The following is an 18,462-nucleotide window of genomic DNA, read 5'->3' on the forward strand; positions in this document are numbered from 1 at the left end:
AGTCAAAAACATTTTGACTCATCTTGAACCTTTTTTAACCTTTTTAAATTTTCTTGGTAGAAATAGGCTTCCATACGCAGGAAACACGACTGTTCATATATAAATGAGGGCGAAAAAAATCTTAAATAACAGAGAATAAAAATAATTCATAAAGATTCTAAGAAGAAAAGTCATGTTCAAAATCTTCACTGATTATCAGACTTTTAACTACTTTTTTTTTTATAAGGCTTTTTTTTTTCTTCCATAAGCATGAGATATGACCCATCCATAAATAAAAGAGAATAAAATAGAAATGATTTCTTGGTAAATCCACATTTGTCTCAGTGAGACAAAGTCAAACTTTAACTACTTTTTAAAACAAATAAATTCAAGTTAAAACTAAAAAGAGACTCAATCACATAAATCTAATCAGAGAGAAAAGAGCTGAGTCATTAAAATCAATCACCATGACGACGCACAATATAAAAAAATTTATTGATCTCATGAGTGGAGCTGATCAACAGAGACAACGCATGCTTTCAGAGTCTGTTACAAAAACATGAACCAGAAAACACAGTGTGACACAATCAATAAATATTTTAATAAAAAAAAATCAAACAGGCCGAGAAAAAAAAACCCTCCCGAACAAATCAGATTCAGTCCCACAGCTGTGATACGTACGAAGAGTCGTCGACCTGCTCGTCGTGTTTTATGTTCAATAATAAAGATTTATTCATCTGTCATCTGGTTTCCTGTCCGTCATTCGGCCTCCGTACAAAAATAAGACATCAGAAATATTAAAATATTAAAAAGAAACGTCGACACAGCGAGACACGAGTCATCAAAACCCGACAAAAAACGTGTGCAAGAGTCCCGTTTACCTGAGTGACCACAGACAGGCCCCGCCCACCCTCAAAACGGAAGAGTGGCGCCAAGATGGAGGACAACCCAAAACGGGGGACGACCCAAGATGGGGGACGACCCAAGATGGAGGACGACCCTCGCTGCGCTGCCGGAACGTTTAGAGTCACAGAAACAACCCGGTTCTGATCCGACGTGAATAAAAGTCGGTTTAGAGCTCAAATAAACGAGTTTAAAATGTCATTAATGAGAATTTAAAGACTTTTACTTTTGTGGGATGAAAACAGGAAACGTTGGTTCTGTCTTCAGCCGCTCAGGATGAAACACGAGGATCAGACGCAGATGAAACTGCAGCTTGGATTTGTTTCTGGGTTTCGGTGTTTTGTTGCAGCTCCTGTCTGATATCAGCGCTTTGTTTTCCTGCGACGTGATTGGTCCAGAGGCGGCGACTACTACAGCCAGCAGGGAACAAAGTCTACCTGAAGGCCACGTTTATTAAAGTTGTGACTGGTCCGTGTGTCCAGATGAAAATGATCAACAACAACGCCGCGGAGGACACGCGTCTGTTTGTTTTCCAAGCAGGCGGATCGATCAGGAAGCTTCGTCGGCCAATCAGACGCCTTAAAAGCTTCTCGCTTCGTTTTCTGTTCAAAACACAAACGGTGATTGTTGATGGAAGATGCGTTTAGTGTCTGTCGGTTCATTGAAGATGTTTTATCACATCAAGTTGAATTACAGACTTAATATAAATAAATATGTCCTTTATTTACTGTTTATGTCTTTTATATATATAATGTTTCTTTTATATTTCATGTAAAGAAACTTGTTGATTTATAAAAATAAACTGTGAAATATTCATCAAGAGAATAATCTGCAGATGAATTGATCATGTAAATAATAATTAGCTGCACTAATCGCCTCCTTCTACCTTTTGCTTTGTGTAACTTTGCTGAAGAAATAAAGTTAATTTGAATTAAATATATAAATTAAACTTTCTGTGAAGAGTTTCAGTCCACAGGACAGAAACTTTGTCAGTTTGTTGTTTCTGTGACTTTGATGAATCAAACGTCTGTAACTGAACGTTAAACGTGACTCCCGCTGCAGCAGATGATTCTCAGATATCATCGTCCATCAGGATCTGAGGTTCAGCTCAACGTGTCAGATGGTTAAACATGTTTGTGTAAAAAGTGAATATCGGTCAAAAATATGATCAGATCTGTTTTTATTTGTTGTTGGATTATTGTTCCTGAGCGACTCATAGAACCGTAAAAACATTTATATATTATTCAGTTTGAACAGACGCACCGAGAAAATGACGTCTTAACTCCTGACGTCAGAGACCGCCGTAAACTGTTCCAGACAGTCAGAGTCCTTCTCAGTCCGTCTCCTCTCGTAGATTAAAGTCACTGAAACATCTGGAGTCACAGCTGCGTTCATCTAATATCAGAGTTATTAGAATATCAACATATTTCAGACTCAGCAAACCAAACGATGTCTCGCGTGTAATTAAAACAGGAATTTAATGGATATAAAGTAACATCTGTGTTTTAAACCCTCGTACGACTCAACATGGGAATCTTCCATTTTTCCAACTCTCCATCATGATGTGAACGCAACACAGTCGCCTCTCAGTTAACGGGATCGACTCGTAAGTCGACAGATATTTTACACGTCGTGCAAAAACTAAACATTTGAAAGCTTGAATGAATCTGATTGACGGCTGCAGACGGCGTGTTCAGGTTTGGTCACATTACACTTCGCTCTGTTCTGGTTGTGCTGAACGACCTCCAGCTGCTCAGAGCTCAACTTCAGCCAATAGAAACTCTGCTCAGCGTGTTTGATGTTTAGTGCATTATCAGACTGCAACTGTAGCGTCGCTCTCGCTCTCTGATAGTTAATAGTTATTTATTATCTGTATCAGAAACAGGAAGTTTCATTAAACTGAAACGTAATGTGAGCGAACCTTTAAACTGTCAATCATAGTTACACATGTAGTTCTGGTCTGCAGCGGTCGCTGTGGTCAGTGAACGCACCACGCGGCACCGACGGGTCCGAGCTACATCCAGCTGCATCCTGCAGCGTGTAGCGAGCGTCTACTTCCTGTGTCAGAGCTGAAACAACTTCCTGTTTTAACTTTGCGGCGCCTGCTGTCAGAAACACAATCATTTGTTTCTCCAGTCGACACATTCAGGCTCCTGTCAGGGTGGGAAATCTCAGCGCCGCGGACTCACCGCTGATTATTGCATGTCCGTGCTGCGGCAGCAGGGCATGATGGGATTGGACAGCGGTCAGCTGATGCACTCATGTTCCTCCACAGGTGAGGCGAGCTGCTACACGTTGTAGGCGTAGTCCGTCAGGTAGTCCTTCAGTCTGTTGGGCAGCGGCAGGTCCTGGACCCGCCTGGTGCTCCTGTTGATGGCGATGCGACAGAGGTGCTGCAGCGGCGGCGTGGCCGTGTACACGGGTTTGGTGAGCAGCAGCTGCACCGTGCTGTTGGTCGGCGCCGAGGATTGAGAGTCCGGTGGCGGCTTGACGCCGGTCCGGGACAGCTGCACGTAGTGCTCCACCAGGTGCACCACGCTGTCAAACTGCTTCAGCTTCGGCTTCACCAGAACCACCGAGTCCAGCTTGAACTTGCCGTGTTTGTACTCGATGCGCAGGTTGGTGGGACCCGCCGACGTCATGGCGGAGATGGTGAACAGGTAATCCCTCTGAGAGCTGTCTCGCACCAGGAAGGTGCCCTCAGACGCGTCCTGCAGGATCTCTTTGGCCTCGTTGGCGGTCAGGCTGCCCCAGTACCAGCCTGAGAGAGAAGACAGCAGGAGACACGCTCAACACAGGAGGTACAGCAACAACAACAACAACAACAACAACAACAACAACAACAACAACACAGCTGCAACTAAAGATTGATTTTATTATTGATTATTCATGTGGTTTATAAAAAGTCAGCAGATTGTGAAAAATATCCAATTAATAATGCTAATGCTAACTGCTAGCCATCGCTAAACAATCAAACAGAAACTCGACTTTTATGAGTCGCGTGTTTTGACCACTGAGGTTATAAAGTCGACAGTCGGGATTTTGTTCAGTTTTATGTTGATTGGATTTAATTAGCGAACACTTTGTACTGTCTAAACTTTGTGCGTCACAACGCTTTAACGGCACCACGGACGCCGACGGTGCGACTGATCCAGCTATTCAAGTCAGACCTGATATCCGTTCTCAGTGTCAGATCGCTGCAGCCGTACAAGAAGGAACACTTGTTGCACATATTTCAAATTTTTTCTTTGAATTTTCACAGATTTTTTTATAATTAAAATTAAAGGGCAAATAAAATCAGATGGAAACACATAAGATCCAGCGAGGTTTGATATCGTACAAACAGATTATTCTTTCTGTTGACAATAATTAGATTAATTAATGAAAACTAGTCGTGTTTCTGCCTTCTAGGACAACAAAAAGTGCAGATATGAACTGAATCTGAGATGTCGTCATCAGTTATTACTTATTTATTTACTTACTTACTTATTTAGACACACATACATGAGGAATAAGTGGATCTGTTTCAGTAAAAACAATGAACGATGGTTATTTGTGAGTCCCACCTGTGTTCTTCAGGTCTTTCATGGCTAAGGCGATGCGGCTCTCGTCTGATTCCACAGTCCTGGTGTTGCTGTCGGCCCGCCTGTCGCTCTCGATGGTTTCGGTGGACTCTGATGACTGGCAGGTCATTGGACAGATCCAACCTTCAGCCTAGCTGAAGGCCGGCAGCTCAGACATGTGATGAGGTCTGCAGCCGCCAGACGAGCGGGGTGGGGGGGGGGGGGGGTGGACGCTGTTCGCCTCGGAGGTCCACTCCAGACCACACGGTCCTGGAAATAAAGAACAACCATCATCATCCTCTTCATCATTACTGCATCTTATCAGCTCACAGTAACTGACTTTCCTTTGAATGGAGGCAAAGCTTCATAGAGAAAAATAAACCAGTATATAAGATAACACAGTATATTAACTGTAAGGTTAATTTATTTGTATTTTAAGATATTCATGCTCGCTGACTTGCTTTCTGTGTGCTGAACTGAAGACTTGACAATAAAGAAGTACAGTGTATTCTGTATTTAACAGGTTTGTTTAGCAGACATCTGTAATAATGTTTCATTGTTTGATTGATTGATGAACAGAATCTGGTGCAACAAGAAAAGGAACAAACTGTTCTTTACATTGACTCTGTGTTACGTCTACTGTCCTTGTAATAAACCACCTGACCATGTTACTTAAATGTTGACCGCAATCACTCCATCGATCTATATATTGATCTATCTTGTATATGTTAGTAAATACTACTTGCTGAGTTGCTTCTTGTGAGCGGATTTTAAGTGTGGACTTCAAGAAACCACACATATATATATATATATATATATATATATATATATATATATATATATATATATATATATATATAAGAAAGAAAGTTGTTTGCTGACATCCAGTGAGGCTTCGTGTCATTTATTGGAACTTTAAATAGAATAAAATCATTGAAAAAGCTGTTTTTCAACAGCTGAACAACTTTGTGGCACTAAACAACAGTTCTGATGTCTCCAGTCAGGATTTCGACCGCAGCACTGAGACTGCTCTTGTTAAAGTCTTCAATGACGTCCACTTAAACACCGACAGCGGCAGAATTACAGCATCAGTATTACTGGATCTCAGTGCTGCATTCACACGGTTGACTACAACATATTACTGGACAGACTGGAAAACTGGTTGGGACTTTCTGACACAGTACTGAACTGGTTTGAATCCTACTTAAAGGACTGGGACTACTATGTGTCTGTAGGTAAATACACATCTGAGCGGACAAAAATGACACGTGGAGTTCCCCAAGGCTCCACTCTGGGGCCTCTTCTGTTCAACATCGACATGCTTCCACTGGTTCAGATTATGGAAAACAACAAAATATGTTACCACAGTTACACAGATGACACACAAATTTACATAACCATGTCTCTAGAGGACTACGGTCCAATACAAGCACTGAGTAAGAGCATTAAACTAATCAACGATCGGATGTGCCAGAATTGTTGAACAAAAAAACACAAACACTATGATCCAACAAAGGTTTTTTAGTCAGTAGAATGAACTCTTCACAAACTTTGTAAACTTAGCATAGAGGCTACAACTGCAAAATAAAACAAATAGCAGCATGGTGAAGCCGCCTCTAATCAGGACCTGGAAAAAATGAAACCTATCTAGAAAAACACACATTTTTATTTTCTCCAGAAACAGATTTGTGGGGCCGATGCCAACACTAGGGAGTAAAAACATTCCAATATCAATATATCAGGCAATAAACTTTTATATACCAGATATATAAACACACATTTCTTGCAATGTTCCCTCAGACGTGGTTATCAAACACACAAAAATATGTAATGAATGCAGGTTAATTTAGATTAATAATAAACCTTCTAGTATAAATGACATCAGTGCACTGAAATAGTAAACTTCACTGAGAATTTAATAATTATAAATTATTATAAATAAAAAATACATGTAGAACAAAAAAACATACGTATATTAAATTTGAATTAAGAAAAAGGATCAAATATACATAATATGCTGCTTATATAACTAAAAAATATTGGCGCATGTTGGACAACATTTACACTGATACGATATATTTATGATAATATCAGATAACCAATATTACTGCTTGTAAGGAGACGGTTAAACTAGTTGGAATAATAAATTAATAGAATTTTGTACATATACATATAAATATATAATTTGGTGTATCGTCACAGTTTCTCTATTCTTAGACAGGTCCTTCATATTGACTTTAGTGAATAAAACTATCTACAGTATCTATTTATGTGTAAATGTTCTGTCAGTAAATGCTGCTTTATATGCAGAGCTGAGATCAGAGATAACTGACTGAACATGAATATGACTGTTTGTTCTCGCAGCTTTTATACATTGATAGAGTTTATAATATAATTTGTTGTATATATGCAGTTTCTCAGACGGACAGAAGCTTTAAACTGACTTTAGTGTTTCTCATCAGCACATTTACTGAATGTAATAAACCACCTTTATGTTACTGTCTGTCTGTTAAACATTACTGAGTCCCAGCAGGTTTTACAAGGCGGTGAACGACCGAGGAGATGTTAAATTGCTATAATTGTGAATATAATTTGTTATATCACGACATGTTTCCGTTCCCCGCTAGAAAAACGGACATATGAAAGCACCGGGGACGGTACAGGTGCTTCACACCGTCTGTACTCTCCGTTATCTGTTTAACAAACCACCGAACATTCATTGGGAAAATATAAATGATCGTACCTGCGGATCGGTGTCGAGTTAGCTGCTAGCTAGCTGCCGGTTTATCCTCCGTGAACCGCCGACATGTCAGCGGGAACATGTGTCTGCTTTACCCGCAGAAGAGCTCCTCTGGCAGGGTTTATCTCCTGCCTGCTTCCCCTCACTGCTGCTCTCTAATGGCGGCTCAGCGCGGACACCAACCGCGGATCCGTCAGTCGGAGCTCCGCCGCCAGCCGTGAACACGTTATCACCGGGAGATTCCCGTTTCACCGGAGAGCCAGCGGAGCCAGGTCGGTGTCCTGAACACGGTGTCCGTCAGGACGTCACTGTGCCGCCGACAGCCGAGTCCGCGGATCCGCCTCATCACCGAAATCACCATAAACACAAAAGAAGCGTTTCCAGGAACTTTCCAGGAACACGGTCACGTGGTGCCGAGAGGAACGATTTAAGGTGGACCGACACACACACATACACAAAAACACGCGCACACACACACATACACATACACAGAAACACGCGCGCACACACACACATACACATACACAGAAACACGCGCACACAGACACACACAGAAACACGCGCACACACATACACACACGTACACAGAAACACGCGCACACACACACACACACACACACAGAAACACGCGCACACACACACACATGCACAAAAACACGCGCACACAGAAACGCGCGCACACACACACATACATACATACACACACGCACTAAAACACGCACACGCAGAAACACGCGCACACATACACACACAGCGTAACCACACTGTAACACACACACACATACACACACGCACACACAGCCTAAACAAACTGTAACATAACACACGTAAACACGCACACACAGAGAAACACACACACACACATACACATATACACACGTAAACACACTGTAATACACACACATAAAGAGAAAGTCTCTACAGTTATTAATGTTTACTTATATTTTCTGTAAGTTTAATTTATTTTACTTCAAGTGAATCAATCTAAAAATCAACAACTCAACTAACGAAACTCCAGTAAAATAAACATGAACTAATCATGAAACTTCCTTTATAATGTTAGGAAACAACAAACTGAAGCATCACTGCTTATGTTTGTTCATAATTCAACAAAATAAAATAAAAACTGACTTTTAAATGAAAGTGTGTAAGACGGGCTGCACGTGTTTATGCTTCATACAAAAAAGTGCTAATTTAAGAGACTATTGTTGATAAATGAAATGAGAGAAGAACTTTCTTACAAACCAACAGCGTCTCTGTTCAATTCTTCATACATGTGAATCATTAAGCAGCACTTTGTTTTAATATAAAAGTTGAGTTTTATAACAGTTTGTTCTCTTTAAGTTACTTACAGACTATCAGGTATCGACTTACAAACAGTAACGTATTCTGTTATGTAATCTATTAATTCTGTATTATTACATAACACACACACACACACACACACACACACACACACACACCTGCTGTCAGACCTGCAGGCTGAACTGAAGACGTTGGTTTGGTTTGCTGGTAATAAACCACAAAAACCCACCGATACACTTCACTGTTTATACTAGATACACACTGTGCTACATATATAACAATATTCTATATTTATATATACTGTATGATTACATAATATATACTACATGTACTATAGATATTCCACTTCTACCTCAATAAGACTCTACTACACTCTTAGCTGCACATTTCATATACAGTATGATATTTATACAGTAGTAATATTTATAGTTTTACAATGTAATTTACTTCATTTCTTAATTTGTTGCATTTCTTATTTCAAATTGTTCTTTATCTGTCTTCTATCTCTTTAAAATATTGTACTTTCTACTCCACTACATTTATTTGACAGCCTTAGTTACTTTTCAGATGAAGATTTGACACAATGGATAATATAACAAGCTTTTAAAATACAACACATTGTTAAAGATGAAACCAGTGGTTTCCAACCTTTTTGTCTTTTGACGTCTTACAAAAAGCAGTGTGTAGTCGGGGTCACATTTCACATGTCTATGAGTTGTTAACAGCTCCACCAAATAGTGATTTTTCCCTCTAAACTTCTCACATGCTTTCATTTCAATAAATGTTCAAATGATCCAATATTTCAGCAAAAATCAAAGATTAGAGAAAAAGTCCAAAAACTGGAAACAGATTTGTGTGTAACTACATCAAGCTCATGCAGGACTTTTACTGTAATGGAGTATTTTTACATCGCTGTATTAGTACTTTTACTGCAGTAAAAGATTCTGGAGATTAAAAAAAATCAGCAAAATGTGTGATGTGTTAATTATCTTTAATAAAAAGACATAAAGCAGTGTCATTATGTCCACAACTCTAAAATAAATCTAAATAACATGAAATAAATCTACTAAAGACCAATCAGCTGTGTGACCATTGAGTCTAAACTCCATCTATGGTCTTCTCATTAGTGCAGGTAGTCTTGCTTTTAATTTGACAAGTTTACATTATTAATTTCTAATTCACATTGTGGGTGTGTGTGATGTGTGTAGCTTTGTATTTTGTATTTTATACGGTGTGTTCTGTGTGTGTTTTTTTTGTTTTTTTTTTTTTTGCTTTGTACTGTTTGATGTTGTGTTGTTATATGTGTTTTGTCGGACTACGGATGCAAATGACCTAATGTTTAAAACTGCTCACTGTCCCAGTGGATAAATAAACTAAACACAGAGCGCAGCTGCCGCCTGGCGGCCGGGAGGCAGTTTCACCGCGACACCGACAGGTGGCAGCAGCGCTTCAGCCTCCGGCAGCGAAGAAGAAAACAAAAACCTGACCAGCAAAGAAGAAGAAACTTAGCGCGGGTTGTTTGAGTGTTTTGCTAACGGTGGTCTGTCCGGTGTTCCCGGTGAGTTCGCTCGTTTTAGTGTTTTTTTTCCTTTTAAAACCACTTAAAAACTTAACGTCAGGTACATTTTTTTAAATACAAGTTTACTAACAGTCTGAAAACATAAGAGTTGACTTTACAGTCGCGGTGTTTCCGTTTGTACCGGAGGACATTCCGCTCAATCAGTTCAAACATATGCCGTCTGTTTTCTTCATTTCGGTTTTAGGTCATTTAACGTGAAACAGAAAACTAATTATGATCTTTAACGGATCGAGAGGAAGCACTTGTGTATCCGGCATTTGTTTCAATGCGTCAAGCTGTTAAATTTTTACTACAAATATCTTTTTTATTGTCATTAACGTCTATGACAGTTAACGTTACGTAACGTTAAGATAAAATATTCAGTCTACAGTGAAGTTTACTCAAAGTCTTTTTGGTGAAATACTGGTCAGGTATATTATAATGTGTATATATATTAGGTGACGTCCTACGTAATATGTCAACAGACGGTTAATATATATATTTAATGTTTTGAGAAGTTCGTTCGTTTGGTTCTTTATAAACTAATATAACATTAAATATAGCCGCTGACGTCACCGCTGAGTCGTTTAACTTTGTTACTTCTGTAAAATAAACAACCTTATTTAAAATGTTTTTATCTCGCTGCTTCTAACTGAATCAACTTTACGGTTTTATCTGTAAACTGTGTTTATGTGTTTTATGTTTCAGGTAACAATAACTTTCTATTAGAGATTCATCGATTATGAAAAGAGTTGCTGATTATTTTATTAATCGACTAGTCGTTGCAGCTGTGATATGTACAATCATACAGAGTGTTTCTGTTTTAAACACTAAGATTAACAATAATATGTAAGACGATCACTGTTTCCTGTTTTTGTCTTTCTCTAATATGGATAAGATGCCATGATTGGCATTAAACAAGCCTCTCTGTGCTTTATTGATAACATTGATTGATCCTGCTCTGCAGCGCGGCCGTCATGGAGTCCACAGAGAGCAGATACGCTCACCTGCTGCAGCCGATTCGAGAGCTCACCAAGAACTGGGAGATCGACGTGGCGTCTGAGTTAAACGACTATCTGGAGGAGGCGAGTTCTGAGTTATCAAACGAGGAGAAAACTGATTAAAAAAATCAAGAGAAGGATGCCGAGTGTCTGGTGAATCTGAGGTGTCCTTCAGTTACTGCTGCTGATTTATTAAAGTGTTTGTTCGTGTTGCAGCTGGACGACATGTGCATCACGTTCGACGGCGGGAAAACCAGACTGAACTTTGCAGAAGCGGCGCTGCTGATTCAGGGCTCAGCCTGCATCTACAGCAAGAAGGTAAAAAAAATAAACCCTGTGATAAACTCTGCAGGTGCACCTGAGTCACAACAACCTCAACGTTTCATCTCCTTCAGGTGGAGCTGCTGCACAGTCTGGTCTACCAAACTCTGGAGTACATCAACTCCAATAAGAAGTAAGGCCGCCCTTTAGCTCTGAGGTCATCGTGTGTGTGTGTGTGTGTGTGTGTGTGTGTGTGTGTGTGTGTGTGTGTGTGTGTGTGTGTGTGTGTGTGTGAGACAGGAAGGATTTTTCTGATGATGTTGTGACGTCTGATCCTGACAGACGTAACAAACAGGCGGCGTCTCAGGAGGGCGGAGACGGAGCAGCAAGCAGCCACAACGACGCCGACGACGATGATGATGAAGCTGTGGTAAGAAAGAGGAAGCTTTATTGTCGTTGAAATCAACTTGGCAGCATAAAAACTATAGAATCACAGATGTTTCAGACAGTTTAAAAATGTCAGCGCTCATATATATGAGTCTGTTTGATGACACAGTGATAAAAGATGTTAAAACAAGTCACTTATAATTCAGTTCAGTTTTATTTGTAAAGCATCAAATCACAACAGAAGTGGTCTCAGGACTCTGGAGCAGGTCTACACTGAACTCTCATTTATAAAGACCTGATTAATCAATCAATCAATCATAATATTGATCAAATATCGTCTGGCTTTATTCTGTAACTGAGAATGAATTTTGGCTCCGTGTTGTTTTCATGCTGTGAATGAAAACCTCTCCTCCAGCAGCTGCCGCAGGGCATTCTGGGTAACGTAGTACATCGTCTCTTTCAGTTCACGCCTTTAGACATCGACGCGTCGGAGAACTCGGAGAAGGCCGACTCCAACACGGTGAGTTTATTCCTCCGAACAGGAAGTTTCCTGAACACTCAAACTGTCCAAAGCTCTGACTGAAGCGTGTTTGCTCTTCAGACTGTGAGCGTCGCTCCTCTTCCTCCCGAGTCTCTGATCCCTCCCGAAACCCACGAGAAGCAGAAGCTTCCTCTCATCAGGTCAGCTCGGAAACCTCCAGATGAATTTATCGTTTTTAGTTTTCCTTTCCGGGCGTCATGGAAACGTCTTTACGTGTGTTTTCTTTTGTGTCAGTCTGAGAGGCGACGTCCTGTGCAGTCAGAAAGACTTCAGGATAAACCTGTTCATCCCGGGAGACGAAGATCTGATCCTCCTCACGCTGGGATCCACTGCTGCCAGGTTTCTACTGGGCGACGACCAGCAGCAGCAGCAGAGAGGTACATCTGCTGTTTACATGTATTTACTGTCTAAACGATTCTTACAAACACACGTCAGTCCAGTCAGAATGTAATTTCAGATTGTATTGATTACTTTTAAACCTTATTCTGCGCCGAGTCGCTTCAGATCAGAGAATCAGACGTTAAAACTTCACAGTTCAGACTTCAAATAAAAGGATTATTTACCTCCTGCACACACTGGTAGTTCTATAATATTTGTAGGAGTCATAAATGGATTAATTTCAAGTTTGAATAAATTGCAAAGTAGTAATTCTTTTGTTTTATATTTTGGGTTATTTTGGTTTGTTTATTATTGCACGATCACAGTCATTGATAATCAGGTCACATGGATATGGGCGGTGGTATCCTATAGTTAATATAATCACCTGTTCACCTGCATGCCAGCTGGTAATAAAGAGACAGAGGGTGAGCGGGTCGTCTGTTTTACACCTGATCGCTGTGATTATTTTGAGTATATTTTGTGCACGTTATAATAAGTTGATCCTTTTCATTAATAAAAGTTATTAAACTTTATTTTTTGATCTCAGTGAATCTCTCAAATATTAATATTCTGTAAATCTCAGCTGCACTTTGTGTTCGGTGCTAATCAGTGAATGCTAACATGCTAACATGCTAAATCAACCCGCTGCAGACTCTCAGTGCTGTTTTGTTTAAATGTTTGTTAGTTCCAGACGCTGCTTCTCTGATTGGTGGAGAAGCTGCAGCCGCTGACGTCGCTGATGCAGAAGGCGACGCCGCAGAGGAGAACTTCCTGCCTCTGGAGGACGACAACGGCATGGAGCTGGACCAGGACCCAGAGGAGCACGTGGAAAGACACCAGGTCACGTTACTACTGCGTCTGCTGGACGCTCTGCTGAAAACTGACTTCATCTCTGTTGTGTTTATTTATGTGGAAGTCAGTTCTGCTTGTATAAAAGTTCTCTGTGTTCTTCAGGCTCCGGGTGAAGGTCGGATGGTTCGAGAGCGGCGGCAGGTGGAGGCTGACAAAGCGAGCAGGGAGGAGGAGGAGGCTCCACCTGCTGTGAGTTCATCAATCAATCAATCACTCAATCAAAGGCTCATCAATCATGTTTGTTCCTGCAGTTTATTCTCTTCTCTGTTTCAGGTGAACGTTTGGACCCTTCATGACCCGTATGCCGTACTGGCAGAAGATAAACCCTTTAAACCAGGTGAACTGACTCTCGGGTGTTTCTACAGAGCGTCGTCGCTCCGTCGTTCTCGCCGCTGACAGACTTTTTGTTTCTTCTTTTTTTTAGGAAAATGCTACAAGGTTCCTGACGGTCTGGACGACGGAGGGAAGAGGAAGAGAAAACGACCGTCGTCGCTGCAGGACTTCAGGAGCTGGTTCAGAGGAATCTGTGAGAACAAGCTCGGTTTAATCTGGAAGGTTTTTGATGTTTGGTTTATCGTGAACTAATAAAAGTTTCTTTTTGTCTCTTGTTGCAGTTGATCCTCCTGCATACAAGTTAAAAAATGGACCCTCGTTTACAGGTAACACATCTGTTGCTCTTACTGAACATCTGTGGAGTAAAAACATCAAATATGACAGATTATCTGCATAAATACCGTCAGAAACGCTTTATTTACAGGTCCCTTCATTTGATACTAATGTTCTGAGTAATTTGCAGGTATTTAACGGTGCATTTTAGGACATTTTACAGAGACGATGTCTCTATATTCTCCAGAACAAAGTCATGTTTTTCTTTTTGTTCCTTCAGTTGGAAGTTTGAGCTTCTCTGTTTGTGACAAATAATAATTTTAGAAGCTAATATGACTGTTTAACAAAATATTTCTTTGAAACTAAATCGGAAATAAAAACTTCAAATGAAACCAGTAACGGATTAAAACGTTTTTAGATTAAGTCAAATCAACAAATCCAGAGTAAAAGTTTTAATTGCAGCATTTACAGACTGCAGTGATTGAAGCTGCGATGATGAATCAATCGACAGAAAATGAACCTTTAGTTCAAAACTATTCTGATAATTTATTAATTGTTGAGTTATAGTTCTAAATAAATAAATTCTCTGGTTCCTGCTTGTTAAATGTGAAAAAACAAATTAATGATCAACGTTTTCAGTTTTCTGACATTTTATAGACCAAATAACTGATCAATTAACTGAGAAAATAGTCGACAGATTCATCAATAATAATATTATCGGACACACTAAAGGTTGTTCCCAGTTTGGGTCGACAGAGCAGCAACATGTTAACGTTCATCTGTTACAACAAGCTTTAAAACAAATGTTTCTTGTATTAAACGATGTGAAGACGACGTTCAAAGTTAAAACAATCAATAACTGTGACATGACGGTTTAAAGAGAGCAGATTATAAGAAGCTTTAGGTAAATAAACCCAACAGGAAAATCAATAATAACAGTATTGATCGATACAAACTGGGTAAAAGTGATTTTAGTTTCTCCAGTAAATCTGTTTTATTTCGTCTGTATTTGTGTTTTTACTGTTTGTTTCAGACCTGAACTACATTTATTTAACTACGATGAAGGACAAGCTGAAGACCAGGAAGAGGATCTACAGGAAGGCGGTTAGATGTTCACCGTTTGATGATGATGATGATGAGGTCTGTGATGTCACTCGGGGCGGTTAATGATGCGTTGTGTGATGTCACAGGGGGTGGTGGTTTCCGATGAGGAGCTGAGGAGGACCTTCCTGCAGCCGGAGGAGGCGGGGCCACAGCAGCAGCAGCAGGGGGAGGAGCCTGTGGACGGGTTCAGACACCCGGACCTGCTGGGTAAAAACAACCACACACACACACACGCTTCGTTTCTGAGCAGTGAAAACTCAGTCACACTTCAACTCCTTTCACCGCTTCAGTTTCTTTCTGAACATTCGCTTCAACTTATTTCACCAATAAATTTCAATGTTTGAGCTTCAACTGACTTTTTAATTCCTTTCATCACATTCTCATCAGCTGACACTTCATCTGCTTTCAGTTTTTACACTTGACCTGACACTAACTCTTCTCAGATTTCACTTCAGCTCCTTTCAGAGCTTCATGTGACACTTTCAGCTCCTCTCCGCTTACGCTTCAACTAGTTTCAGCTGATACTTGGTTTCATATTTCAGGATTCATGAAAGGAACGGAAGTGCAGAAGTGATGATTCTCTGTAAACACGTCAACAGTTTATTTGTTCTGCTGATGAAACGTGTTTGTTTGATGAAGGTGCAGATGAAGACGACTCAGACAACGAACATGAAGCGTTTCCTGACGACATCCCAGCCGAGTTTGTCGGAGGACCGGACTTCATATCACCCGGTTAGAAACACGTCACCTCCTCTAATAACAATAACAAACTAGAATTTTACTGGTTTTAGCAGAAAATATGAAATTAAGTGTTTTTGTAATTAAGTGGAGGATAAAACGCAGAGAAATCAAACAGCTGTTTGTGTGTTTTGTGTTTTTGCAGAAGCTCAAAGAGACGAACTGAGTTATGAAGACCTGGTGAAGCTGCGTGTGGTAACTGATCAATACATCACACTGATCATTTACTGATAATCACATGATCAATTCTCTACTGTTAATCAGTGAGCTGAACTAACCAGCTGCTGAACATCTGAACGTATTTTCTCGTCGGTCTTTGAGTGAAACGCGACTAAATAAACACATCTGGTCTCCAGACTGGTCCGACTGAAGAGAACCAGTTCTGATCAACTGGAAGCAAATAAGACAATTTTCCAAAAACATCAAACATTTGCTGCCACTGCGACGAAAATGTTTAATGTTGCAACAAGATCATTTTCCTGTTTCCTGTTCTAGTCGTATATAAATACTAGGGATGCACGATATTATCGGCACGTCATCGGCCGATAAAAGCTCTAAAATGAAATATCGGCGAATTCTGCTGATTATGAGCAGCCGATATGTCACCTTCTCCTCCGCCGCCTGACCCTGTTTCACCCTGACGGTCCCGGTGTTTCCTCAGCAGGCTGCACTTCACTCAGCCGCCACATGTTAGCTTAGAGGCTAGCTCCGCTAGCCTCTCAGCTAACGTTAGCCTCTCGGCTCTCCGTCTGGATCCAACCGGAGCACCGAGCCCCGGTTTGTTATTCAGGTTAAAGTGGGAAGAAGCAGCTGAGTGAAGTGCAGCCTGCGGAGGAAACACCGGGACCGTCAGGGTGAAACAGTCCGTGGAGGAGCTGCTAGCTCGGCCGTACATATAGGAAACACCTCGGCTGACAGGATGTACCACTCTGTTTGGGGGGAAAAAAAACTTCTTTTATAACAGCTATTGGCAACCAGCGTATGAGGTGCATTACTGCCACCTTCTGCTCCGGAGTGAGGACCAGAGATTAAATCCTGCACATTAATCCTGTCTGTCTAATAAACTCAATGAAAACTCTACTGCTGCTCCCACTTGGCAGGTTCATTAAAGTTTTAATGCTGAGCTCCTGAACTCCAGTCTTCCTCAGTTCTTCCTTCATATATTGTCTTTATTGATCATATTTAGTACAATCTATGCTTGCATGTATAATAGTCTCCTCAACCAGCTGGAAAAAATATGTGCATATATCGGTATCGGCTACAGTGAGTTGGAGATATCGGCATATCGGATATCGGCAATAAATCCAATATCGTGCATCTCTAATAAATACGACTTCTTAAATTCTTCATTTACAGGAAACTTTTCTTGTTTTACCAACTGTGATAACGATATCATGTGATAACGAGTCCTCTGTTGATTTGCTCCATGACAACAACAAAAAAAGAAAATGTTGATATAATGACAAACAGCCAATCGTGATCAATAAACAGCTGTTAATAATGATTGATCCTCCAGGAGCAGCTGGTGGTGAACAGTCGAGGTTACACTCAGGAGACGGCTCTGTCCCGGCGGGTCAAAGACTGGGAGGACAAGATCCGGCCTGAACTGGCCGAGCAGGTAAAACGACCAAACCGTAACAAACCGACTTCAGACGGGTCCGTGGTCCGTGTGACCCTGACGTCTCTTCTTCTTCTGTCACTTCCTGTCTGTCTGTCTGTCTGTCAGGAGGAGCGTCCCGTGTTCGACATCCACGACTACGGCGACAGGATCATCTCCTCGCTGAGCGCCGTCGGTCAGCGCAGGTCGTTCGCCTCCATCGTCTGCGGTCTGGACAACTTTGAGGCCTGCAAGTACCTGCTGGCGTCGCTGCAGCTGGTAAATCACAAACTCAACGTCTCGTAGGAAACGTTCACGGCAGCGTTCACAACTTTGACCAGATGAAAAGACAAACGTTAAATTATCGCCTCTGTTATATGAAGCTTTTCACAGTGTTTTCTGTTTTTAGACAAATTGCATCAGGTTCGTTCCTTCAGCTGAATATTCTCGTTAAAGATAAAGGTTCAATGATTGATTGATTGATTGATTGATTGGTTGTGTTCTCAGGCCAATGACTCCACGGTGGAGATCGACAGTGTTGAGGGTTTGGAGGAGAGCGTGGACTCGATGGGACTGACTCTGCTCAGCGCTCACAGAGCCACCGTCAGGCTCAAAACTGCTACATGAAACCAACTTCACACTGAAACCAGCTTCAGCCAACATGAAACCAGCTTCTTCCACCCTGAAGCCAACTTTAACCTGAACTTTCAACACATGAACACTTCCTGTCTGTTTCTTCTTCTTCTTCTTTTAACTTGAACTGTTTCCTTTCATTCAGACAATAATGATGAATCATGATTTGTCTACTTAAATCTCTGTAAATGTCATAAAGACAACAATAATGCTGTTTTGTCTCCCGAACTATTTCTAAAATATAAATATTTGTAATAAAAACTGTCTGAGAATCCAACTCAAAGAATCCAAAGAAATATCACATCTGCTGAATCAT

General features: G+C 40.8%; 2 protein-coding genes across 3 annotated transcripts; one reads left to right on the top strand and one right to left on the bottom strand.

Moving 5' to 3' along the window:
- Positions 1-455: 455 nt before the first annotated feature.
- socs2 (suppressor of cytokine signaling 2) lies at positions 456-7,277 on the bottom strand. The gene is made up of 3 exons (XM_044343144.1): positions 7,189-7,277; positions 4,449-4,715; positions 456-3,643 (listed from the first exon to the last, which is right to left on the bottom strand). The coding sequence occupies exons 2-3, from the start codon at positions 4,573-4,575 to the stop codon at positions 3,171-3,173; spliced, it is 600 nt and encodes a 199-aa protein (XP_044199079.1). The 5' UTR covers positions 4,576-4,715; positions 7,189-7,277; the 3' UTR covers positions 456-3,170.
- Positions 7,278-9,941: 2,664 nt separating this feature from the next.
- On the top strand, positions 9,942-18,423 carry ncaph2 (non-SMC condensin II complex, subunit H2). Of its 2 annotated transcripts, none has more exons than XM_044343126.1 (20): positions 9,942-10,048; positions 11,016-11,133; positions 11,266-11,367; positions 11,445-11,503; positions 11,653-11,740; positions 12,161-12,217; positions 12,299-12,378; positions 12,473-12,615; positions 13,302-13,456; positions 13,571-13,657; positions 13,742-13,805; positions 13,893-13,994; positions 14,083-14,127; positions 15,108-15,178; positions 15,265-15,385; positions 15,818-15,910; positions 16,062-16,111; positions 17,433-17,534; positions 17,643-17,792; positions 18,021-18,423. In XM_044343126.1, the coding sequence occupies exons 2-20, from the start codon at positions 11,026-11,028 to the stop codon at positions 18,138-18,140; spliced, it is 1,797 nt and encodes a 598-aa protein (XP_044199061.1). In that variant the 5' UTR covers positions 9,942-10,048; positions 11,016-11,025; the 3' UTR covers positions 18,141-18,423. The 2 variants fall into 2 exon arrangements, with proteins under 2 accessions (XP_044199061.1, XP_044199062.1); XM_044343127.1 differs by having other exon boundaries at positions 15,824-15,910.
- The last annotated feature ends 39 nt before the right edge of the window (positions 18,424-18,462 follow it).

The sequence above is a fragment of the Thunnus albacares genome, chromosome 23 (assembly GCF_914725855.1).
Source record: "Thunnus albacares chromosome 23, fThuAlb1.1, whole genome shotgun sequence".
NCBI classification, from domain to species: domain Eukaryota; kingdom Metazoa; phylum Chordata; class Actinopteri; order Scombriformes; family Scombridae; genus Thunnus; species Thunnus albacares.